Source organism: Zeus faber (assembly GCF_960531495.2).
Source record: "Zeus faber genome assembly, chromosome: 3".
Lineage (NCBI taxonomy): Eukaryota > Metazoa > Chordata > Actinopteri > Zeiformes > Zeidae > Zeus > Zeus faber.
The window spans coordinates 8613000-8640422 of record NC_137190.1 but is presented as its reverse complement, the minus strand read 5'-3'; the positions used below and the strand labels follow the sequence as shown (position 1 = coordinate 8640422).

The 27423-nt window shown below is 48.4% G+C and overlaps 1 protein-coding gene across 1 annotated transcript; it reads right to left on the bottom strand.

Annotated features, from left to right (window-relative positions):
• Positions 1-489: 489 nt before the first annotated feature.
• kctd15b (potassium channel tetramerization domain containing 15b) lies at positions 490-25401 on the bottom strand (the record flags this gene model as incomplete). The annotated part of the gene is made up of 4 exons (XM_079997431.1): positions 490-1248; positions 9832-10137; positions 17371-17515; positions 25199-25401. 4 exons carry the CDS (start codon positions 25399-25401, stop codon positions 1090-1092), a joined length of 813 nt encoding a protein of 270 aa, XP_079853557.1. The 3' UTR covers positions 490-1089.
• Between the last annotated feature and the right edge of the window lie 2022 nt (positions 25402-27423).

Below are 27423 nucleotides of genomic sequence, written 5' to 3'. Positions count from 1 at the left end.
AGCCCGCAGACATCCGAGTTTCTGCAGGGCCTGCCAAGAAGCGCTCCATCGCAATCTATGGAAGCCTAATGAATACAACGTTCATACATCCTTCATATTGGAGAGAGGAAAAATAGACATTGAAAATAATCCTATTAATAATTGTTTACACCAATGTCGCGATTAAAAAAAAACAAAAAAAAAAACAACAACCAGCAAAAAGGAGCGCAAGGTAACAACAATGAGAAAAGAAACGATAATAGACAATCCATTCCGCAACGGATGCTGGTAGGTGGCGGTGGCGAGGCCGGGCAGGTGGCCGCGGGGCGGGGCACTTGTCGGATCATCCCTCTGCCGTTCCTCCTTCCCGTCCCGCCTCCTCCGCCGGCTCCCGTGGCTCCGCGGCGGCCCCCGGCGCCCCCCACCCACCGAAATATACCCTTTCCCCCAGTTAGCTGCACGGCACACAACACACAGGCCTCACACCGACACGAAACTGGACGACACGCCACGGTGCACCTTGCTCGGAGAGGAGGGGGGCGGGGGGTGGGGCGGGGGTCTACCAGAGCGCTTCCAGCCCCCTCCAGAGGTTTGGGAAGTTTTCCGGAAAACAAAAAAAAACCCCCAAAAAAAAAAAACACACCGCCCGCGGGGACGGGAGCGGGAGATCGATTCCACGGAGCTGTAATGTTTTCACGACTTCTGCTTTTTCCTGCAACTGTTTTCTTGTCGTTGATCACTGTCCAGGATTCTTTGGCCGTTATTTAACAAAATCAAAAACTTTTAAGTTGTTTTCTTCTCTTTGTTTTTTTTTTTTGTTTTTTTCTTAGTTCAGTTTACATTCCCCTAAAGAGTTCTGCAGAGCTGGCAGCAAAGTAAACAAGCTTCTGCTAATACTTAGGTAAGTTCGCTGTTTGCACTGGAATTTTTTTTCAGGGGGGGGAGCATGATTTGAGAGAGGGGGGGGGGGGGGTCAGTGGGAAGTGATCAGGTGGAAAAGGAGGGAGGGGAGGCGGGTTCTTCTGGTGGGGCTCGTCTGTCCGGGATTTGGGGTCCAGGCGGGGCGGCCGTAGGGTCGGACAGTCCCTGCCCCCCCGGGGGGAGGCCGCTCTAGTCCAGGGGCTCCTGCTTTATTCTGATGGGCGTGTTGATGGAGAGGCTTCGCCGGTCCTGGCGACACAGCACGTACTCGCTGAACTGGGACGAGTCCACGCCGCCGCCGCAGGACGCCGCCACGCTGAAGCCCTTCTGGAAGAGGCGCTCCAGGACCTGCAAGCACAGAGCGAGGCGGTGAGAAGGGGGGGGGGGGGGGGGGGCGCGGCAAAAACGCAGGAGAGGGCTTGGGTTTCTGGCCGGGGCCCACACAGCTCGGCCACCCTGGAAGGGAGGTTCCTCCGTTTATGACCCCCTTCTCCAGGTTTCTTCTATTTTCCCGCCGCGTTTCTCCTCGCCCGGGTGGGGGTTAAGACGGGGAGGGGGGGAAAAACTTGCCCTGACTTGACAATAGCTTTCCCAATTCTTATTGAGGAAAAAACTTGGTTTACACCTGTGCCGCGCAAACCGAGTGTCAATATTATATGTGAGATGTTTTTTCGGCACCAGTTATGTACCGTCCGTCAATACCCAACCCCCCCCCCCCCCCGTTATCAATATTAATATCCATCCACCCAGGCATCCGCCCTCCTCTCAGTCCACCCATCAGCCGAGCACCACAGATCTTCATCAATCACAACACGGAGCAGCTGTCATCAGCCTCCCCCCCCTCCCCTCCCCTCCCCTCAAACTAATGGAGAGATAGAGGTGAAACCAGCCCCCAACACCCCCTCCCCTGCAATATTCATTCGGCTCCGCATCAGTTGGCGATCTGAGGGCATGAGCTCAAAGGGATGTGGGGGAGAGAGAGAGAGCGAGAGAGAGAGAGCGAGAGGGGTTAGGTGTGTTAGTGAGCTGACTGGAGTTCAGCCTGGTGATTACCAGCGATCCTAATTTGAGTAATGAGGCCGGGGCCGAAACGGAGAGGAGCGCCGAGGTCTGTTTGCCGAGGAGCCGGGGACGGGGGGGACGTGCGGGGAATGGGGATGGAGGGCGTGTCGGGGCGGACGGAGTGCGGACGCAAAGCTGGGGTGGACGCTCCTTTGCGGTCGGGAGACAAGGGAAGCCCGGGACGGAGGGACCGGTGTCCTTCAAACACCCGGCACCGGTGATCACAACACTGACACCACTGTACAAGCGCACACACACACACACACACACACACACACACACGTGTGCACACACACTCGCACACATGCACACACACAGCCTGCCGCTGCCCTCTCCTCTCATCTATCATCGTCTGTGCGGTGTATTTAAATCATTATTTTTCGTAAGGGGTACATTTAGGTCCCAGTGTGAGCAGCGCTATGTGTTTACTGATTCCCCCGTCCTTTTAAAGCAGTGTGTGGAAATGAAAGGTCTCGCCCAGGGCCAAGCCTTTACGCCTGATCCAGTGCCGATGTCCACACACACTAACACGCACGCACGCACGCACGCACGCACGCACGCACGCACGCACGCACGCACGCACGCACGCACGCACGCACGCACGCACGCACGCACGCACGCACGCACGCACGCACGCACGCACGCACGCACACACACACACACACACACACACACACACAATTTTGTAATTTTAACTCAAGCATGGATATTAAAATGCACTCACATAAGCACTCACATATTAAAATATCCTCACATGCACGCACACACACGCACGCGCACAGACACACACACACACACACACACACACACACACACACACACGCACACACACGCACACACTCAATTAAGTTAAACAGGTCTTAAGATTTAATATGGATTCTCTACCACTGCTGACTACTGATTGAAGCAAAATTATGACGTTAGCAACGTGTGTGTGTGTGTGTGTGTGTGTGTGTGTGTGTGTGGGGGGGGGTGACGGGGGCAGTAGATGAGCTTGAGAGCATCGCTAATTAAGAGACCTGCCCGAGCATCAAACACTCCCAAATCCACGACAGATGATGGAGGAGCCTAACGATTATGGAAATGATATTACACTCCCCTCTTTGATCATTGCATCACGTTGCATTTCACTCCGTCGTATCTTCACGCGCGTGGGACTCCGCCGCGTTCGGCACCGAGTTCGGTCCCGGCGGAGAATCGTCCGATCAATACAGATACTGTGAAAACACTTTTGTCGTTAACACGCAGCGACACCAAAGACTTAGGGGATATTATTATTGATGGCTTCTGCAGATTGAAGAACGCCGCGGCGACGATAAGCCGCTCGAAAGACAAAACAAAACGCTCGACGTTTGGTTTTCGACGAGCCCAATTAGCGCCGGGGGGGCATAAACAATGCATCCCATAATTAAGATGCGTTTCCCAGCCAAGAAAGGCTGCGATGTCCACGGGACCCTCGCCCCAAGATCCATCCCAGCTGAGGAAAAAAGACAAAGTTACGCTGGCCCCTCCGTCTGCGGGTGAAGGAGTGAAGCTCTCCGTCCTCCTGCCGCTCTTTTCCGCCAAAAATGTTTTTGTTTTTTTAATTCCGCCTGATTCGAAAGGGGTCTGTGATCGGGATATCAAACCGCGGGTGGAAATCCGAATACTCGAAGGACGGTTCCCGTCGCATCGGGAAAGTTAACTCGTATCGTCTGACAGCGAAGACTCCGCCGCCCCTCCTCCCCATCTTCGTCCCCGAGGAGCCGCCGACGTTTGCATCACGCTCACGGATTCTCACTGTTTTCAGGAGCGACACCCGCACGCACGCACAGCCTTCACTTTTCATAAAACACTCTCGGTGAGCCGGGACTCCATCCGGGGTCGCCACGGGGATGGAGGGGCGGAGGTTGCTCCGAGCCCCCAACCCTCTCCGCTCGCCGTTCCCCCGAGGGGGGCGGGATCAAAGCGGAGGCGTCTGAGGGGGCTGCAAACCGGAGCGCCATCGAATATTGATGGCCGCCGGAGTGCGGCGACCCAGCGCGGGGGGCGCTTGGGAGACGCCCCTGCCGTGCCGGCGTCTCCGGCTCTCGGGGCAGCGGGCTTGAGCGCTGAGTGACAGGCGTCAGAAGCACCAGGCGGCGGCGGCGTGCAGCGGGGGAGGGGGTCGTCTTTGTTTAACAATGCACGGCTTCTAATCTCTGACAGGGAGCGCGGCTCCTCAGCGCAAGCATCTGGTGCTGAGCAGACCCCCCCCCCCACCCCAAAAAAAGTTCAGCTCGGATCACTCATCCGCCTCCTTCCTCGCGTTTCTTCCAAACCATCTGGCGCTGACGGGTGTCGCAAGTAAAGCGCGGGAAAAAAAAACAAAAAAAAAAACTTTCGGCGCCGAACTCGTTTCCCGTCGTGTTTCACGCGCTCAGAAGGACGTTGGCACTCCGGCTTCGTGGGGATTGCCCCCCCGCTTTTTTAAGGACGATCGGACGACCCCCCCCACCCGGCAAACACGGCGCCGAGCAGGAGAAGGAAACACGCCTTGACAGAATCCAACGCAACGCGGATGCTGGGACGCCAAGGCGCGTTATTTATCCCCGCTGGCGCCATTTTGATCCCTCCTGTTTCCCTTCCGTCAACTCGCAGGCCTCACCGGCAACCACGGCAACGCCTGCTGTGTTGCGGCTCCTTCACGTTTCTGTGATTTGTATTGTTTTTGTTCCCATTGGAAAGGGGATAATGAGGTTAATAAATACGGCGGAATGAAGTCGCTTTGACAGAAGTATTTGCGACACGTTTTCAGGGATCATTTTAACCCGTGGGAGGTTTCACACCGTTAACCAATGAATAAAAACAAATAAACAAATAAAGAGGGAAGGAAACGGATCGTCAGGAAGGGGGATGGTGCAAACTGTAGGCGCTGACTTGTTAATGTGGTGAAACCCGATTTGACGCCGGTTCGGTGCTTGCGGTTTCTCCGCGTTCTGACCAGTGTCTGTCTCCATGCTTTGCTGCGATGGATGGAGTGGCAGAGTGACGTGTGAGGACGGAGGGCGGCGGCGGCGGCGGCGGCGGCGGCGGCGGCGGTCGTTCTCCCAGCGCCTCCGCTTGTCACGGTGATGGAGGACGGAGCGGGTCCGGCCTGATCCGAGTGCTCCATCACGGTGATGCATGGAGCGACAGCAGCCTCCGCCCGCTCTGGGAGGCGCTTGTGTACACCTCCGTGGCTCTTTGGCCAAATGTTTCCCTCCGTTAAGTGCCTTAAATGCTCCCTCCGTCCTTCTCCCGCTCCACTTCACCCTCCCTCGCTCGCTCTCTCTCTCTCCCCCTCTCCCTCGCTCTCTCTCTCTCTCCCCTGGCCTCTACTTCAGAGAGCAGGTGGTTTGCATTATTCCCCAAATGCCTTTCATGACTTCATGGAGAATTACTCATCGATGTGGGGTTGTTTATTCCCCAATCCCCCCCAATTGAAGTGCACAGGACACGAGGTGGCGGAACGGAGCTGACGCGGCATCTGCTCCGTCCGCCCGTCGATCCGTCCATCCACCAATCCGCCGCGTCGAAAAAGAAGACAAAAATATCAGCATTTCTGGAAGAAAATGTCACGGCTTCCCCTTTCTTCCCCCCCGATCATCCAGAATAAAAACTTCCAACTCAAGAAGAAAAAAAAAACAAACAAAAAAAAACAAAAAACAAGGTTTGGAGGCCTGGCGCGGCTGTGAGCCTCCTCTAACAAGTGCTTTTTAGGTTGTTTTTTTTATATTTCTTTTTTTAATCATGTTTAAACAGAGAGATGAAGGCGGATTCCCCTGCCGCCAGCCAGCGACCACGGCTACCTTGCAGCGGGGACTGTCGGACGGCTCTTCTTCGCCTATGACGTGCGCGGGGAGATGAATAGAAAATGGCGTGCATCCCAGGACGCCCACATAACGGCATCTTTCATGAGGCAAACAAACAAAAACACAGTGTGTGGAGCGGCCTCCGTCCTTTCTGCTCCGCTCCGCTCCCCAGCGCTCGCCCTCCCTCTGCTCTGTCCCTTTCTCTCGGGGAGGGGTCTGGTGTGCGTGTGTGTGTGTGTGTGTGTTTGGTGTGTGTGTGTGTGTGTGTGTGTGTGTGTGTGTGTGTGTGTGTGTGTGTGCGTGTGCGTCTGTGTGCACGCGTGTGAGTGTGTGTGTCCCGGGTTAGGGTGCAGGAGTGAAATAAGATCACGTCGGGCGGGATGAGTAACTGGTTTGGAAACGTCTCGTCCTACCCCGAAAGAAACGCCTCCGTCCGCCCCGTGAGGCCTCGTCTGATCGACCTGATGCTCTCTAAGCGTGTGTGTGTGTGTGTGTGTGTGTGTGTGTGATGTCATCACTAAATCATTCTGTCCACACATAGCGATACTACAATACATCGCAATACTTCCTCTATATCTCGATACACAGGCGTCATATATACATTTTCAAATCTTCTAATATTTAACATTACCACTGATTTATGGCACTCATCACTTATTTCTGACTTATCAATTTATTTGTTTTTTGAGGGTTAGGGTGAAGTTACCTTGCAAGGAGGAAAAGCTCTGGTTTGACCTTGTTTGGTTTGTAAAACTTAATAAAAATAAAACCGAATAAAACACTTTAAAATGAATTGTATCAATTCAACGGTTAAAAATGTATTTTGCATATATTTTTTCGTCTTCAATTACACACATATTGTGAAAAATTATCTATATATATAATTTTGTTGTAATATATAAAATATATAATAACGTATAGTAATATAGTGTATATGACAGCGTTTCGCAGAATATGTATCGTGATACTGATCATTATTGTGGGAAATTTGTTAAAACTAAAACAAAACAAAAAACTCCTCTGATTGTAATATTATTCAACTATATTATTTATATTATATATATGTATATATATATATATATATATATATATATATATATATATATATATATATATATTAAACTATTACATATTTATTTATTTATTTATTGTGTGTGTGTGTGTGTGTGTGTGTGTGTGTGTGTGTTCCTGTTCAGAATGTGTGTCAATGTACACAAGTGTGTATTCTAAGGAGGTTTACTCGAGAAAGCAGAGGGTCTGCTGCCTCCGCCCCCGCGTCCAGGACGCACCTCCTACGTCCAGACGGACAACCCGCGTGGCCCTTTCACGGCGGGCGGGAAACTCCCTCCCTCTCTCCCGCCCGTTCCCACACAGCCGACGCAGGCGCTCGCCGCACCTCCACCACCTCCACCAGCCAAGACACGGAGGCTCCTCCGCCACCAATCCGAGTCGGATGCTCACACATCCCAAAAAACCAGACTCGCTTGTAAACAGAGCAAGAAACTGTTGTGTTAGTTGATGCGGCCAATTAATTATATTGCAAGTCATTTAAAAATCTATAAAAGAAGTATAAACCGGTTTAGGCTGTTTGAGAAATTGTAAGTATGGTATTAAAAAATGCAATACGTGTATTTCAATTGCCCCCAGCGGTGTTATATTGGAGTCTTTTTTCTATTTTTTTTTTTTTTTTTTTTGTTAAAAGGAGCTGTGTCTTAAAAAGGAGTAAAGCGTAAATTATGCATATTACCCCACCCCACCCCCACCCCTTCTCCATTTTCCTCTTCTTTCTTATTCATTTATTTATTTATTTATTTACTGGCAGGGGAAACATGGCCGCAGTCCAGACACGCTTTGTCCCACTTGCTCATCCCTCCTCCTCCTCCTCCGCCTCCTCCCCGAAACGCTGGCGGGAGGAGGTGGAGGTGTCAGGGCCCGGGGAGGGACGGAGAGGGATGGAGAGGGGGATGGTGATGGGGGTGAGGTGGAGGGGTTGGGTGGGGGTCCTGGCTAGAGGAGCTGCGTGTGTGTTAACTAGCGTGTTGGCGGTGGGAGCCTGGTTCTGGTTCTGCTGCTTCTGCTCCTCCCTCCACTCCCTCTCACACTGGGTAAGAACAAAGAGCGCGAGGCGGCGTCTAATGATCCTCCGTACGATGAAGAGCCCCCTCCCTCACCAAAGAGAACGGCCGAACAATGTGATCGTAAGAGAAAACTACAGTATGTCCGTATTTTGGAGATTGTGGGAGAACTTTGATGACGAGAAGCATTGTATAGAAATATTGGAGCGAGAATATTTGGGCTAAATATTACAAAGAATCTTCGTAATATTTAACCCAATTTTTACCAAAAATATGCCCAAAGTATCACCATAACTTAACAATAAAATAATTAGGTTTTTTTTGTAACTGAACAATGTGGTTAAAAGAAAAAAAACATATTCAATATACTGGAGATTATGGGATCATTTCGATAAAACGTTTTGTGTAGAAATATTGGAGGGAGAAAAGTTAGCGCCGCAACTTAATAATTATATAATGAAGATTGTTTTTTTTTTAACTGAACCGGTGAAACGGTGAAAACAAATCGATACGGCAGAAATATAGTAATGTTAGTAAGCAATGTTAGGAAATCCACTTTCTTCGCCGAAACAAAACCAAAAACCATCCAAGCAACATCAGTGTCGACGTGTCCGTCGCTTCGTAATGTCGACGCTGATGAGCCGCTGACTGTGGCAACACGGCGGACACGCCGCACGGACACGCCGCACGGACACGCACCACCAACCAACGTCCACCGTCCAGAATAATAAATAAAGCCACGAGAAAAAGGTGGTACGCTGCAGAACTTCACTTGCGGTCACCCTGGGAAAGTGAATGAGTGAATAAGTGAATGGGTGAATGAGTGGATGACTGAATGGTGAATGGTGAATAGGTTAATGGGTGAACGAGTGAATGGGTGAGTGGGCGTGTTCATGCATGAAGGGGTGAATGGGTGATCGAGTGACTCTCCCTTCACTGAGAAACTGGGCGTGCTAAAACAAAAAAAACAAAACAAAAGGAAAAAAAAACCCAGCATGCATACTCAGCACATCCCAGAATAAATAAAGGTTCAGCCAAACTCTGTGGCAACACGCGGCGTGTCTGTGAACGATGCCGACTGAGTCATGGACGGAGGAGTTTCAAACTGATGCAGAAAGATCAGACGAGATCAAGTCATGCAGCTTTGATGATGAATAGTCCAGTTGTTGTTTAAAGGTCAGGTTCTCAAATTTAACAAGGACCATTTAAAACAAAAAGAGAAGTTATGAAATCCTTTCTTAAAACATAGATAAGATAAATAAAACATAGATTAGCATTGTTGGTTAGATAGTCAGGTAGAATTTTTTTCTATATCAAATTTTTCTATGACTATAGAAAAAAATAATAATAAAATAAAAAATCTATAAAATAATACGTTTATTGAAAGTTAGTTTGCTATTAAATGAACACTAGTACTTTCCAAATCCAATGGAATATTACCACAGATTATAGTTGTTCAATCACTTTACCTTTATATATATATATATATATATATATATATATATATATATATATATATATATATAAAGGTAAAGTATTAATTATAAGTAATAATTATATCAAATTATTCAGATGCTTTTTCTACAACAACTTGTTTTACCAAAGAAGCTGATCAAACGCATCCTCCCTTTTCAACTGAGAGATGTACAACGCTGTATGTTCACTACCTCAACATCCATCATTCCACTGTCTGTAAACCCCATACCAAAACAAAGCCTTATCAGTTGAATAGACAGAGACAGACAGACCGACAGACCGACAGTCAGTCAGTCAGTCAGTCAGACAGACAGACAGACAGACAGACAGACAGACATAAATTGCATCCAAGGTTGCATCCTTGATCGTCCGTCTCAAAGGAAACCAAAGCTCCTCATGTAGTAAACTGAAAGCAGAATAAGCACCAACCCAAGCCAGGACACAACATCCACCGTCCACCCCGAAAAAAAACCCCCAAAAACCCCGAACCCGCCCCCCGCCCGTACCTGGACGGAGTTGAGCCGGCAGTAGCCGTTGAGCGGGAAGCGGATGACGTGCGTGGGGTCCTGGTTCCAGCCGGCGTTGACCGAGTTGCACATGACGTCTCCGGTCTCGGGGAAGATCTCCTCGATCAGAACCTTCTCCCCGCTCAGTGCGATCCTCTCGCCCAGGTCGGGCGTGACCCGCACCACCAGGCAGTCGCAGGGCTGCGCCGTCCGCCGCTGCTCCCGCTCCTGCTTCCAGCGCTCCAGCTCCTTGATCATTGGCATCAGCTGGTAGTAGCGAGCCTCCTCGTACAGGAGGTGGAAGTCCTGGGTGGAGGCAGGGCGGGGTCAGTGCCTACTACATTTACGACATCCCTGCTTTGTACTCTACTACGTTTCAAGCGTATACACTTTTTACGCTACTTCATTTGAAGCATCTCTACTTTTCACTCTACTACATTTCAAATATCTCTACTTTTTACTCTACATTTCAAATATCTCTATTTTATACCCTACAACATTTCAATTTTATGCATTTTTTCCTCTTCTTTATTTCAAATATTTCTACTTTATACTCTACTACATTTCAAATATCTATACTTTTTACTCTACTACATTTCAAATATCTCTATTTTTTAGTCCACCACATTTCAAACATCTCTACTTTTTCCTCTACTACATTTCAAATATATACATTTTTTTCCTCTTCTACATTTCAAACATTTCTACCTATACTCTACTACATTTCAAATATCTCTACTTTTCACTCTACTACTTTTCAAATATCTCTACTTTATACCCTACAACATTTCAAATATATACATTTTTTCCTCTTCTTTTTTCAAATATCTATACTTTATACTCTACCACATTTCAAACATCTCTACTTTTTACTCTACTACATTTCAAACATCTCTACTTTTTACTCTACTACATTTCAAACATCTCTTCTTTTTCCTCTACTACATTTCAAACATCTCTTCTTTTTCCTCTACTACATTTCAAATATATACATTTTTTTCCTCTTCTACATTTCAAACATCTGTATTTTTATACTCTACCACATTTCAAATATCTACACTTTATCCTCTACTACATTTCAAACATCTCTCCTTTTTACTGTTCTACATTTCAAATATCTCTACTTTTTCCTCTACTACATTTCAAATATCTCTACTTTTTCCTCTACTACATTTCAAATATCTCTACTTTATACTCTACATTTCAATTATCTTTGCTTTAACTCTATTACAATTCAAATATCTCTACTACATTTCAAATACCTGCATTTATTTGCTCTCCTCCATTTCAAATATCTATACCTTTTAGTCTAGTACATTTCAAATATCTCTACTTTTTACTCTACTACATTACAAATATCTCTTCTTTGTACTCTAATTTTCAAATATCTCTACTTTATACCCTACATTCAAATATATACATTTTTTCCTCTACTACATTTCAAATATCTCTACTTTATACTCTACTACATTTCAAACATCTCTATTTTTTACTCTACCACATTTCAAACATCTCTACTTTTTACTTTACTACATTTCAAACATCTCTACATTTTACTCTACTACATCTCAAATATATACATTTTTTACTCTACTATATTTCAAATATCTCTACTTGATACCCTACTACATTTCAAACATCTCTACTTTTTCCTCTACCACATTTCAAATATCTACACTTTTTACCTTCCTGCTCAACTTTTTGATATTTTACTTTTAAAGCTACTTGTAATACTTTAAGTACATTCAAGAACAACTACCTATTTACTTTTTTTTCAACCTGTACTTATTTACTTTTACTTTAGTGGAAATGTCAATGTGGTACTTTCACGTTTACTAGACTCTTCGATTTTTATGTCGAGACATTCATCCCTTTCACTTCAGTGAAATGTCCGACACGTTTCTTCCACCTCTGCTCATCTGATCCTCTGCGGATCGCACCGATCGTGAACCTGCGCCGATCCGGGCTTTGAAAATGAAAACCGCGTCTCGTCCGCGCGTCAACGTCGCCGTGAAGAGAAAGTGTCTAAAAAGGTATTTCAAAGGCGAAGGGAGGGAGCCACACGAAGGTGAGAACACAAGGTTGCCTTGCCGTTGAAAGTTGTTGTGTCCCTCTCCCCACACACACACACACACACACACACACACACACACACTGAAGACAATGTCGAAGTGTCCTTGAGCGCCGAGCCCGTAATTACTCCAGGAGTTCTGCTCCCGGCTGCATCTGAACCCTCACCCCCGCGGTGAGACACGGTGTGTATGCAGCAGCGCGACCAAAGAACATGGGAGGGAGGCGGCAGCAACACATTCCTACACATCGGGTGTAATAGTGTCATTGACTTGCTCTGCAATTATCTAAATGATTCCCAATATCCAGTCCGAGCAAGCCGAGTCACAGCCGCCTCAGATCTACATACATTCACCGCGGGAAATGTCGTGGTTGCATTCCGCTCAAAGTGAATCCGCGGTTGAAAGGTCAACGCGCCGCGTCCTCGGCCTTTGCGCCGCTCGCTGCCTTGTGGAAGTTGGACGTCCGGGGGTTCCCGCTCTGGACGCGTAAATGCCAAAGAAAAAGCGGGCAAAATGCGAAATATTCTGATCTTTACATTCAGACTCATCCGGTCATTAAAACCAAGTAAAACACGACGCATTTGCTGTCGTCTCGCAACAACAACAACAACAACAACAGACAGAGCTCGGCGGCGGCTCCTCGCCAGCGCCGTTCTTTTTTTTTTTTTCCCGCGCTGGCTGCTGGCAACGCCGCGCTCGCCTTCAAGCGTGTTGCGAGCGCCCTGCCCCAGCGAGGCCGTCGGTGGGGCTCCAGTCAAGTGGGATGGTGCATTCCTGTGTGCAGACTGTCTGCAGCAGATTGCCTGCCTCTCCCCCCCCTGGGCAGGGGCTTGCTGGGGGCCATTTGCCCCCCGCTCCCGCCTCTAATTTCCCGCAAGACCAGATGGCACCATCATTCAACGCTACCCCGCGAAAAAAAAAAAAATTAAAAAAAAATAGAAAAACCACGGAGGGGGAGGAGGAGGAGGTTTGGCAGACGGTAGGTGAGGAAAAAGAAACGCGCACGTAAGTGAACACGAGGACGAGCTCTTTAATGTATTCCGCGCACGGAGGCTATTTTTGCGGTAATGCGGCTTGTGGCCCGATGGCTCCTAATACAACAATATTTAATTGGGAAGAAATGTCTCCTAAACGCGGTGAATCCGTCTGCATCACATTAGCAATTAATAAACCCGTGTTCTGATTAGCGCTTCACGTCGACGAAGAATGACAGGCTAATTCCCTTCTTTTACTTTCTGCCCACTCTTCGGCGGCGGCCGTGCCTGCTCCACGCGTGGCGCCGGTGTGTTGTAGCGTTTGTAACGACGGGGCGGAGCAGGCTCATCTGCCCCGCACCACGGGGCGGCCGGTAGCGTCCGTCCGGCCGAAAGCGAGCGCCCGCTTCGCCCGGCGCGGCGTCCGGCTCTGTTTGGAACTGTCGGGGGGGGAACGACCGGCGCCACGGCGCTGATGCCGGGAATGAAAGGAGACAGGCAAGGCCATCCCATCTCGGTCCGGCGGGGAGACGGATTTCGGCGGAGGGAGGCGAACGAGAGGCGCCCGCGGGAGAAACATAGACGGGGTTGTTTTTTTGTTTTTTTTTGTCTTTTTGCTCGATCCCCCGCCTGCAGCCCGACCGGTGCGTAGAGGGCGGAGGTGTTTTAACCCTTCGTTCATCTCGAACGACGCCAAAACCCGACCCACCGCGTGTCGCCCGACGTCCCAAACCGACGGAGTGATGCTTAGCATTGTTCTTCTTCTTTCTCCCGCTCCCTCCCTCGACCCTCCCTCCCCTGGCCCCCTCCCTCTCTCTCTCTCCCTCTCTCTCTCTCTCTCTCTCGCCGCGGCTGACAAAACGCATGCTGAGACGCTCCCCTGGGGGTGGCTCTCTGTATCAAAGTGCGGCTCCCCATCCTTCACAGGTCCGGAGCCGTGGACGGATATGTTTTTAACGGGGGTCTCTGTCCGCGAGGCGCCTCAACCGTCCCCGCCCCGGCGCGCAACACAACACGGTAATCCTGGGCGCCGAGTCGAGGACGAGCGGCGGACGGGGCCCCCGGCGGCGGCGGCGGCGGCCGGGGCGGCGCCGCCGGCGCTCTTCGAGACGATCCAACCCCCCGTCCGCCGTCCAGGCAGCCAGTTTGAGCGTCAAAATAATGATCCGACCCGATCGCCCACCGGCAAGGCAACATCTCAGGGAAGGACAGAGGGAGAGAGGGGGAGAGAGAGAGGGAGAGGGACAAGGAGGGAGGGAAGATGAGTGGGAGATGGAGGCGGAAAAATCGAGAGCGATAAAGAAAAAATGGAGGCGGTCGGTGCGGGAGCGATTAATAAATAAAAACACAAGACTAAACTAACCGACGAGGCGGTTTACAGGTTGCCCGTTCCCCAACGCTCAATAAATACCCGGCCCGCTGTCGTTTAATTTGAAGCTGCTTCATAAATTATTATTATAATTTTTTTTTTTTTAATAAATAAATAAATAAACGACCAGGACGGAGGATTCGTGACAAAAAGATCCGTGAGCTGCGATGTTTTTTAACCTGGAGAAAAGGGAAATAAGATTGATTCACAGCGACGCCAACACCGAAGCCACTAACTCCCGATGCCTCCCGCCCGTGCCCCGAATCTGACTGAGCATCGCTTATACACTTGTGATTAACCGTACGATGGGAGAAAAAATAAAATTATGCCGAGGTGCATATTAATGGTGAATATTTTGTTCCACTGATGGAGACTGAACATTTCTTTCCCCATTCTGCTCAGACTTTCACATTGATTTAACAAAACACACAGCGCGGTGGCTGCCAGCAGTGGAACAGAGCCGGGCCCCGGGCGACGGCGAGCCTGATTGTGTTCAGATAAGGACACGCTCAATTCCGCCTCGCACTATTTGCATTTTTTTTTTTTTTTTTCATCCTCCGACTTCATGCAAATTGAAAGGTATGCAGATGGACGGCATCTGATGCGAGGGGGCCAACGTTATTAGTTGAAACGATAAAGTCTCACGCATTCTACTCAAGCCCAGAGCCTGATTGGACCGTCAGGACGTTGCGGGGGAGCATGAAAAAGCGCAAAAAATATATATATATACAAATATAAGTTAAAGAAAAGAGCTGAGCGATTTTTTGGTGGGTGCCAGAAAAAACAAACGTGGGTTGTTTTTTTTTCGTGTACAGTTGTACAGTTGTTGAGGTCTGGCTCCGGCTCAGGCTCGGCCCTGAGAACTTTGCCCAGGGCTCTGCTCTGCGCGGCTCGGCCTCGCCCAGTTCTCTGAGAACAGAAAGGAGGAACAAGCCCGAGCCCACAGGAGTTGACAGGCATGTTGGGGTGAAATGCAAGCGATAGTGGGAGCGGTATCGCTCGATAAGAACCTGGAATAACAGAGTCTGGTGCCGAATATACATGGGTGGTGTAATTGTGGCGTTGCTAAAAACGGCTCTCGAGCGCCGGGCGTTAAAAGCCTCCTAATGCAACGGGATTAACGATGTGCATATCCTCTCTCACATAGACAACAACTAAATAGATGTTATGATTTGTCTTTCTGAAGATCTAACAATTTCTTGGACGGGACTGAGCTTGCCGCTTCCAACAGTATCTCGATACTGTATACACGGTTGCCACGGTGAGCCATTTACCATAAAGCCCATAATATAGGAGGCCTATCATTTCACGTAGTTCTTTAATTCACACTCTCTAAACCGCGAGCCAGGTGTGTCTGTGTGCAGCCACAGTGATTTAATATGAAACAAGAAGCCTCGATGGCCCCAATAGGTGCCAAAAAGATTGTGTGTGTGTGTGTGTGTGTGTGTGTGTGTGTGTGTGTGTGTGTGTGTGTGTGTGTGTGTGTGTGTGTGTGTGTGTGTGCGTGCATGTGTGTGCTCATCTGTGACAGCTGCACACATGCATCAGTGGGTGAGTGGGTGTTTGTACGTGTGCGCACATGTGCACGGGCACTGCATGTTCCAACAACATCAGGAGAGAAGCCGAAGACATCGGCTGAAACATTACACACCGTACGAGGGGAGAGGGAATGGGTGAGGGAGGAGAGGTGCTGGGGGAGGAGCTACTGGGTGAGGGGGACTGGGTGAGGGAGGCTCTGGGTGAGAGACATACTGGGAGAGAGAAGAACTGGGAGAGAGGGACTGGGTGAGAGAGATACTGGGTGAGGGAGGGTCTGGGTGAGAGAGTGGGTGACAGAGGGACTGGGTGAGAAAAGAGAGGTACTGGGTGGGAGAGATACTGGGGGAGAGGGAATGGGTGAGGGAGGAGAGGTACTGGGTGGGAGAGGTAACGGGTAACCCTAAAAAACCCTAAAATGCTAATCTTTCCTCCTCCTCGTCCATCTCCCCTTCCTCCTCCTTCCTCCTCCCTCCTCTTCCTCCTCCTTCTCCTTCCTCCTCCTCCTCCCTCCTCCCTCCTCCTCCTTCCTCCTCCTCCTTCCTCCTCGCTGTGTTTACTTTGCATGTAATTAATATGTTGAGCCAAATTTTACTTTATCAAAATAGTGTTTGAACATCATCAGGTTGGCGTCAGGTGCGTTCACTTGGCAGTTTTCCAAATCCACTGCCAAACACACAAACACACACACACACACACACACACACACACACACACACACACACACACACACACACACACACACACACACACACACACAAATATCTGAGCTTGTGTGTGTTCAAATTTTAATTTCAAGCACCAAGTAAATTTCCAAGTGAAAAAAAGTTTATTTTTCCATACTGAATTTATATATATATATATATATATATATATATATATATATATATATATATATATATATTATACTAATATAATTCTATTTATAAAATATAAATATCTCTTATTTTATTTTCATATTTCTCATAAATGTGTGTTTATGGGTTTTTTCTACCCATTTATACTACATCTGATTTATTTATAGAACTACTTATTATTTATTTATAGATCTACTTCTTAATTATTTATAGAGCTACTTCTTACTTTTTTTTTTATGTACTAATTTAAAGTGCATATTTAGTAGAATATAGAGTAAATACAAGCTATACTGGAGTATACTTGTTAAAAATGTCTTATAATGGTCAACAAAAGAAACCAAAAAATACATGAAAATTAAAACAACCTCTTAAATTCAACTTCTAACACCCTTAAGTGTCAATTTAATAATTTAAAAAAATGGAACACGACTTACTATATTAATTGTGAATACATCAAAAGTATATAGGATATATTCTAGGTATACTTTAAGATGGACACACTTTATTCCACGAGGGTTGTTTATAACAGGAGAGCTGCAACAAGTGGAAAACATGGATTTGAATGAATACTTCATGACTCCCATGTCACCACCGGCGGTCGGCGTCCGTTGTCCCTCGGGCGTGACAACCAGACGGGGACGCCGCGCCGGCGGGGGGAGGGATCCCGTGCCGCCGCCCCTGAAAGGTACGAGCGGGGACCCGGGCCGATGGGGCGCGTGCGCGTCCCGTACCTTGAAGTCGTCGGGCAGCAGCAGCTTGCTGGTCCTGAGGAAGCTGAGGATGTAGCGGAAGATCTCGCCGTCCCGGTCGATGAAGTAGTGCTGCTTCAAGCTGTCCAGCACGATGGGCTCGGTGCCGTTGAACAGGCGACTGATTCTGAAAATTGAAACACGCGCACACGCAGGCGCGCCAGCGCACACGCACACACACACACACACAGGACACACACACAGACGCATAATGGAATGAGCTGGCTGTCTTCAAATGCATGAAACAATTACCCTCCATTTATTTTTCAATTTTATTAGTGCTAAGCTTGAAATGCATTAGCATCCCAGGTTGAAACAAGGGGCTCAAGGCGCCGTTCCTCCATTTCCAGACCCGTTTGAAGTGTCCCTTCTGCTGAGAGATTACGACAACACACACACACTTACCGCTTGTACTTACAGAAATTAATGGCACAAGTTCAACTTTACAGCTCTATTATTCCGTCTGTCAGCCGGGACAAAATGAAACGCGGGAATTTATGCGACGGGCGGCCGCTGGATGAGAACACGTACATCACCTGCGTTTCCCTCCGCGGCGGCACCGGGGCTGGAATGCAAAGAGGAAGCCTCCACGCCCCGGATACGTACCATATAATACATGTATATATAATGTATGGAGAATATAAATGGCCCTGTTGCCGAGAATTTGTTAAGGACGCGCTTAGGGACAAGCCGTGCTCAGCAGTTTGCACTGCGTCTTCGCTGCGTCCGTGGGAGACGTTTCTAGACCTTTAAAGAATTGTTGAGCGTGCGAGAGGAGCAGCGAATGTGGTCGTGCGTTTGTGGATATTAAGCATCCCGAGCGGCGTGCATCGTCTGCCCCCGTGCACCTCTGTCGAGGGTCCTTTTGTCCCTGTGCCGTGCACAAAAAGTGTTTGCGATAAGATGTGAAGGTGGTGTGAAAAGTGACCGGAAACCGCCCTTCATAAATATGTTTGGAGACGTGTGTTTTGGGAGAAAAGGGACGAACTTAATGAAATTTCACCCGAAAAAGAAAAAAACAACATCATTCTGTGTGTGTGTGTGTGTGTGTGTGTGTGTGTGTGTGTGTGTGTGTGTGTGTGTGTGTGTGTGTCTGTGTGTACGTGCGTGCGTGTGTGCATGCGTGCATATCTGTGTGTGTGTGTGTGTGTGCGTGTGTGTGTGTGCAGGCGTGTCTGTGTGGGTGTGTGTGTGCGTGCGTGTGTGTGAGTGATGAAGTCAGTGAATATAAATACGTTGCGTTGGTTAAAAAAAAAAAAAGAAAGAAAAAAAGAGGAATCACTCGCACCGTGCTTCACCAATGTGTTGATATGTCACACTCAATTACACGCGCGGTAACCGCGCACGACATCCAATCACATCAGATTAATCCATGGATTTATTTTTTGCCTGATTTTTCGGAGATAAAAAAAAACAAAAACAAAACAACCAAAGACGACCAGTGTTCTAAAAAGCAACTCCGGTGATTATTGGTTGTTCAGTGGGCGCCACACTCACTGTACCTTCAGTGTTTCCTATCAGATCAGCTTGTTTTGAGACGCGACACGAGGCTCCGGGGGCTTGACCGTCGCCTTCTGAATTCACACTTAAAAAAAAACAAATGAAGCTTCTTAAAAATTATTGATAAGATCTCCGTCTGTTGAGACACCTGTGGCTGCCCTGTGTCCACGGCCGACCCCCCCACCCCCCGCACACCTCCCACACATGGAGTTGTGGGAGATGGAGGAGTCGTGGTGGAGCTGCTACGGGGGGCTCATCAGCACCAGAGCTGGAAATTGCTGTAATCTTTAAGCTTTCACCGGAGCGAGGAACCCTGACCCTGGAGAGACGCCGGGACAGATATTAACGTCCTCCCTCGTCCGCGGTGCCTCTCTCTCTCTTTCTCTCTCTCTCCGGCCCTCAGCCACAGGCTCCCTCTCTCCCGGCTTTACAAAAAAATAATAATAATAAAAATAAAAATAAATAAATAACCAACCACCTTGAAGCAGCTCCTCGTGTTCATTTACAAAAGTGTAATATCACATGTTGAATAAAGCGGCAAGCTCGTCATTCGTCACTCCTCCAATGTCTCCAATTTGGGCATTTTCTTATGACGCCGCTGGAGAAATTCTGCAGCACTTAAAAAATGAAACACATAAACATACTCTCCACCGTTCATCACACTTAATAAATAACTCTATTATTATTATTATATTTTTTTTTATCTTTTTTTTGTCTTATTATCTCTCTCGGCACAACCTGCACCGGACCGCCTGTTCTGCACCAACACGCCAAACTAATAATTTATCCCGCGGATCTGTTGAGCGTATAACCTCCTTAACGGCTTCTCTGCACATTTCCATCGACTCTGCGAGAAACAGCTTTTGGCAGGGCACGGCGTCGCCGGCATTATCATCATTTTGATGTAATCGGCTCTTTGATCATGGTAACGGGCTCCTCGGTCAGCAGACAAAAAACGCCGACGCGCGGGGGATTACGCCGCCGCAGCCGTCAAGCGTCGTTTCGGGGGGCGACGGGCGAGAGGGGGAGCTGCGCCGGGAGTGCCAACGAAAAAAAAACAAAGCCGTCGCCGTCCCGCTCCGAGACTAATCGGGGACAATTTCCAGGACAGGGCTGTGGCGGCGGCGGCGGCTGCTGGAATTAATCTGGTGTATCAGGTATCTGCTGACCCCACAATGCCCAGCCCATCACGTCGGGTTAGTACTGTGGGGGTTTTTTTTTTGGTTATTTTTTTTTAGGTGACTGTATAAAGAAGCAGAACAAAGATGGTCCTCCCTCTCGCTCTCCTCTCCCTTCTTTTATTTCCCTTTCTCCCTCTCTCTCTCTCTCCGTCTCCATCCTTCTCCCTTACTCCCTTTCTCTCTGGAAATCGATGCAAAATGCTTTATAAAAAACCAATACTCATCTCCCTGTTTGGCCCGAGGTGTTCCTTTCTCATATGGTCTTGCAATTCTTCCAGCTAGAATTTCACCATACCCCTCCAGGCTAACTCTGTTTTTCATCTCCACTTTTTTAAAAAGCAATTAAAATGCTGCCTGTTTTTCTTTTTCTTTCACTCCTAACCCCCCTCCCTCTTTTTCTCTCGCTCTCTCGTTCTCTCTCTCTCTCTCTCTCCCGCTCCCGCTCTCTCTCTCTCTCTCTCTCTCTCTCTTCTCTCTCTCTTCTCTCTCTCTTCTCACTCTCTCTCACTCCTCCATTACTCCCTTGGTCTGAGTTTATTTTTTCTTTCTTTCTTTTGGTAAAAAGCACTGATTGGGGAGCCACACATCCAGAGAAACACACCCCTATTCCTTGCACTTCCTCTATTCTTTCTGGCAGGTGGAGCAAGAGAGAGAGAGAGAGAGAGAGAGAGAGACAGAGAGACAGGAAGAGCAAAGAAAGACAGACATTAAAAGGCAAAGAGTAATTTGGAGAGAAAAAATATAGAATGAGCCAGAGTGAAAGAAACGGAAATAGAGGAGGAGAAAAAACTGAGAGAAAAAAGGAGGGAACAGAGACATGAATGAATGGGTGGATGGATGGATGGATGGATGAATGGATGGATGGATGGGTGGATGGATGAATGAATGGATGGATGGGTGGATGGATGAATGGACGTATGGATGGATAAATTGGTTGGCTGGATGGATGGATGGATGGGTGGGTGGGTGGACGGATGTATGAATGAATGAATGGCTGGATGGATGGATGGATGGGTGGATGGATGGATGAATGGATGGATAAATTGGTTGGTCTGGTGGATGAATGGATGGATGGATGGATGGATGAATTAATGGATGGGTGGATGGATGGATGGATGGATGGATGGATGGATGGGTGGGTGGATGGATGGATGAATGAATGGATGGGTGGATGGATGGGTGGATGGATGGATGGATGGGTGGATGGATAGATGGGTGGGTGGATGGATGAATGGATGGATGGATAAATTGGTTGGTCTGATGGATGGATGGATGGATGGATGGATGGATGGATGGATGGATGGATGGGTGAATTAATGGATGGGTGGGTGGTTGGATGGTTGGCTGGATGGATGGATGGATGGATGAATAAATGGATGGGTGGATGGATGGATGGATGGATGGATGGATGGATGGATGGATGGAAGTAAGCATGCAATGAAGTAATTTAGTAACTTTAGAAAGCAAAGTGGGAATTAGGCAAGAAAGGGAGGAAAGGAATGAATGAATAAAGGAATGATGGAAAGAACAAAGGAATGGAACAAGGAAGGAAGGAATGAAAAAAGTCAGGAAAAGAGGAAGAAATTAAGGAAGCAAGAAAGGAAGGAAGGAAGGAAGGAAGGAAGGAAGGAAGGAATTCCTTTCTTCAGGATGGTAGGATGGTAAAACTGGGAGGCAGGAGGGAGAAAGAGTTACAGAGAAAGGTACAGACGATCAGAGAAGGTGGAGGTGTCGGGAGGAGGTGGGTGTCCATGAAGGGTGGAGCAGGGCGGCAGGTGGTGGGTGCATCCACCAGACCCCCCACCAGCTGCTCAGAACTCAGAACCGAGACACGGGCGGGCGGAGGCGGGCATCGGGCAGAAACATCCCGGCTTCCACCAGGGCCGGTGCCGTCCTCGTCCGACGGGCCGTCAGGGAGCAGAGCTGCCTGACGGAAGCTCCTCCAACAGCGGTCCCCAAAACAAAGACTCGGGCCCCGGAGAGAGGATTCTGTTTAATGTGGGTACGCAGAGTTAAAGCACAGAGTTCTGGCTCCGAGCGACCCAAGGCGTTTTAACTCCGGGTCCCGGATCGGCCGCGTTCGGAACCGCGGAACGCCCCGAATGACAGAAAGCCTCTCACCGCTTTTTAATGTATTAATAACCAGATTGGAATATTAACGTTGCCATGCATCATTTATCAGACGGTTTTGGTCCGTAGCGGGTTCGAATAAGTACATTTTGTTGGCGGCTTCAAACCAGCTGCACATCACAGTCGCAGCTGAAACTTCTATCGGGATCGCTGGCATTAGCGGACGGAAAATCACAATTCATGTGCGTCTTCAATCATTTGCTCAGCAGCTGTTTGAGAACTTGGTGAAATCCGATGAGAAATGATGGAAATAAGTCGGAAGAGGTCAGAAGGTAAAGCCGTTTTCCTGTTGGTGTTTTACGAGCAGTAGGTGTTGGATCGATCCAGTTGGAATATGTACTCAACGCTCTCCCAATGTTTTCCCGTCTCACGCGTCTTAATCGCCACCCCATCTGTTGTTAAATGACGACCAACGAGACCAACGGACACGGAAATAAACCCGGCGTGCACCCTGACACCTCCGGCCCCCGGGGAGACGCCCTCTGCCGCGAGACGAGGAACGAGCCGGTCCTTTCGAAATATATATATAACTATTTTTTTTTAAAAAGCAAAGAAGTCGCCTTATCTCTGACACGTTTGCCCTAGTTTTCTCGGCGTCTCCTCGAGTGAATAGTGCGATCATCCCCTTTGAGAGCTGCACAGAGCGAGCATCAATGTTTCATGGTCCCCGTCCCTTAATCTGGCCCGCACAGAGGAAGATGAATCGCCGCACATTAGTTACTAGACTAAGTTTCTCTTCGCACGCTGCATTATTAAGGGCGCAATCTATTAAAAGTGATCATCGACGTAAAATTCTTTTTAACCTTGTTCCCTTTTAATTGTCAACTTTTGGAGTTTTCCGGGTGGCGGTGGTGGCGGCGGCGGCGGCGGAGGGGGGGATGGGGGGGTAGGGGAGCGGGGTTGCGGTGGGGTGGCTAAACACCGCATATGCTCTGGCTATTCCACTGTAATTGTTTTGCTTTCTGCTGTCAGCCATTATCCTAATTCACACAAAGGGGCTCCTCCTTCCACTGGCTTCAGTGGAAAGTGCAGCCCCGGGGCAAACTGCAGACTGAGGAGGCAGGAGGGGAGAGAGAGAGAGGGAGAGAGGGGGGGGGAGAGAGGGAGGGAGGGAGGAGGGGGGGGGTGGAGAAAAGATGATGGAGGCGAGAGGGAGATGGGGGAAGAAACGGAAAGATGTAGAGATAGAGGAAGAGGGGTCTGCGGAAAAAAAAAGAAAACGGAGAGAGAGGCGAAGGATGGATTGGGGGAAAGGGGAAGCCGGAAAGAAAGAAAGTGGAGGAATAAGCTGAAAGCGAAAAACAGAGAGAGAGAGAGAGAGAGAGAGAGAGAGAGGGAGAGGGGGGAAATGTGGAAAAAGTGAAAATAGCAGAGAGGGGTCGGAACCGACGCTCGGCACCGACGCTCGGCACCGACTCTCCAGTCTGACTGTACCAACCGCTGTGGACACTGTAGCTGCACCAATCACTGAATATCTACTGTTAGTATCAGACTGAGGCTCCACGAGGTGATGGGCATCACCACAGCAACAACAACAACAACAATGATGACAACAGCAACAATAATAACAACAACGATGACGACAACAACAACAACAACAACAACAACAACAACAACAACAACAAAGACAGCAACGTAAAAATTCGACCAGCAAAGACACTCTTCAAGCCGTACTTTGAATCTTCTTCATCATCCCGAAAACCCCCTAACCCTAACAACGCTGTTCCTCATTTAAAAAAATGTAATTCATCATCGCCGGGGCTGTTACATAAACATAACACAGGGACGGATCACAGCGTAAAAAAACCACAACAACAATAAGCCGTCCGCTGAGATGGGTTTGTGTTTCCCGTGGAACGCAGAGCACCGTCAGGACGAGGGGAAACATTTGGAGACATTTGTCGGGGATTTCCTGCCGGCGGAGTACAAAGCGGGTCATCTCCTGTGGTCAGCGGAGCAGAATCTTCCAAGCAGATAGGGTAGGTTCACCTCAGCTGACACGGCGTGCTGATGGCACCGGTTAGGACGCCGGTGCGACAGCAGGCGTTTTACAGGCGTTTTACAGGGAGGAGCGTGTTCCCACAACGCGCTCAGCTCCAGCGCTCTGCCCCTTCTCACAGCGCGACCTATGAACCGTAGCCCTTCCGCATGATGACGCCAGCAACTCTCACTGTTGATTCCAAGAAAGGACTTAGCGTCCCCGATCCGAGACGTGTTTGAAATGTAACCATAACCTCTAGAAACGACCCCCCTCCCATGTTTTGGGAGTTGAGGTGGGTGTCAAAGCCTCCCGGCATGTCAACATGTTGACATCCATACAGAGTTCCTTCAGGAGTCTCGTCACAGCAAAATTGTTCACACCCTCAACACTGAAACATAGATAAAATAGTTCACGTGAGGTTTGCTCACGTGCACCAAGCCCTCGAATTAATATAATGCAAATAATTACTATTTTTGGAAATAACTTGTCTTGATGATGACTTGATGAAGTGTCATTTCAAAAAATACTAAAGTTTGATGATGTAAGTAATTGTTAAAATGAAATTAAAGCGCCTGTATGTGTAAAACTTGCATTAACCTCATGGCTTGGGAGGGAAAGTTGTCGTGCGCTCACACTCAGTTCACTCACATCCATGTGAGTGAATTGTCCCAACAACCAGATCAAACCTGGCAACCACGATTTAACCATTTACCCACTTAGATGTAATAATAACAAAGATGCAATTTTCCACATTAAAATCTCAAACTAAGATTTCAAAAATAAATATACATAATCACACTCAGAATAATGTCATCCAGCAGCTTATTAAATATCTGATATTTCAAAATATCAACAGGGAAAATATTCAGGTAAAAATGTCCCATAAAATTCACATAAAATCATAAAATACCTTGTAAAATGTCTCAGTACAGAACAGCTGATGGCATGCTTGAAAAATACATTATTATTATTATTACTATTATTATTATTATTGAAAAGACACTGTGGGGGTTCCTACCTGGAGTCTGGGTACTTGGTGAGCGTGGCCAGGCTGCTGGTGTACATGTGTCCGCCGACGTCGATGTGCACGGGGGCGTTGGCCTTGGTGAGCTGGGCCGGGAGGGGGATGCCCTGGGTGGCCAGGGGGGAGACGGGGGACCGTGTCAGAGACAGGCGGGACATGCTTCTTCCTTCCTGAAAGCAGGTGTACAGGAAAGCCATGGAAGAAACAATGAGAAGAGTGGAGAAGAAGGAGAAGAAGATGATGAGGAGGAGGAGGATGATGAGGAAGAAGAAGGAGGAGAAGAGGATGAGGTAGAAGAAGGAGAAGGAGAAGGAGAGACTCTAGTCCACGACATGCACCCGTGCGTCCCCGGGTCCCATCAGATCACCTCCGTGCCCGTCTGCTCGGGAATCGAGCGTAGGAATTACTGCCAGCGCTCTAATTAAGTGTGTTTGCATCTTTTCATTCTGCACCGGGGGCGAGGATCGGAGGATGGGAGGATAGGAGGGATAGGAGGGATAGGAGGGATGGGAGGAGAGGAAGATAGGAGGATGGGAGGGATGGGAGGAGAGGAGGATGGAAGGATGGGAGGATGCTTGTTAGGGGGAGCAGCTATAGGTGTCAGCCTCTGGGGGGGCGTGGGGGGTGGGCAAAACAAACTGCTGCTGCAATATTCTAATTAAAGGTCGCCTTGTGCGTGAGACGTGATGTGCCCAGACGCACCGCGGCCACCAATCTGGGAGCCAGGAATCGGGGGCACCCGCAACTTTGTTCTTGAAATGCACGTACACACACACACACACACACACACACACACACACACACACACACACACACACACACACACGCACGCGCGCGGAGATGGGGGTTATCCCACCTCATACACAAACGCCAAACTGGCTTGTTTACGTTTAGGAGGTGGCATCTGAGGTGTGTGACACGCATAGCTCCCGAAATTTTAACCCCTTGAGGACTAATAAAGTCTCGTTTTATTTTGTCTTAACTTATCTCACCCCATCCGATTTTAACGTCACTCATAGGAGATGTGGCTGAAATACCGCCCTGAGACGCCTGTCGTAAAACAAATAAATTAATTAAAAAAAAAAAAAATGAAGTGAGAGTTAAAATCCTGGGACTGGATGTGGCGTTAACGAATCAGATTCCAGTAAAGATGTCAATCAGTTTAGGGGGGATAATTGCGGTGAATTCAGACTAAATCCCCGCTAAATAAAAGATAGCAGATCCAGCACTACTACTGCTGCCACCGCACAAGTTATTTTTGTTTCTGGTGGATTCCTGGGGGTTGTGTTACGCACCGGTCCCTGTTTGGGCACCGCAGGTCACCGGTACAACGGAAGTCAGTAAAAGTCTGTTGTTGTTTTTCTCCCCTAGATAAAAAAAAAATAAAAAAAATAAAAACTTCCCTTCAGTCAATTCACCAATGTCTGTCTTAAGGATCACTGGTATATGACAAGTACATTCGAACGCCCTGGACGGTCAACTCATTAAATTGGCGTCTGTATATTTTGCAATTGGTGAGAAACGGTGTTCTCAGAGGCCCCTTTCAGACTGCTTCTCTTCGCCTTGGGCACAAGGTGAAAGTACATTTTCCAGGGTGTTGCCCGTCTCACGACGCCCCGAGCAGTGCAAGCATCCGACGCACGCACGCACGCACGCACACACACAGACACACACACACACAGACACATAAAAACACACACGCACACACACACACACACACACACACACAGGCCTACCGGATGAAATTTCACGCTTTCATTTCAGGCGGGGGCGAAAAAAAAAACTTGGAGAGAATGGAGAAGTTTGGGGGTGGGGGCGGTGGGGGTCTCCCAAAGGCGATAATAAGGGAAATAGTATTAAATCCCCCCCCCCCCCCCCCCCGTCTCTTCTGTGCGCCCTCCACCCACCCCCACCTCCCTCTCAAAAGAACCAATCAATCGATAAATCGATCAGCCAGCGTCACAGTGAAACAGACGCGGTCAATGACGCGCGGGCGCTCGCTTCTCCAACCATTCCTCTCACGCACAAAACGACTTTTTTTTCCCCTCTCTCTCTCTCTCAACTTTGCCATTATTACCTTCGGTGGCAATATTTGACTCGATCCTGAAAATCAAACATGGGTTGAACATTGTTTGTTTAGATATTGGATTCAACCAGAATATTAAACAAATTGACAGCACATCACCGCCTTCACACCCCCGGGCTCGACAAAACCAAGT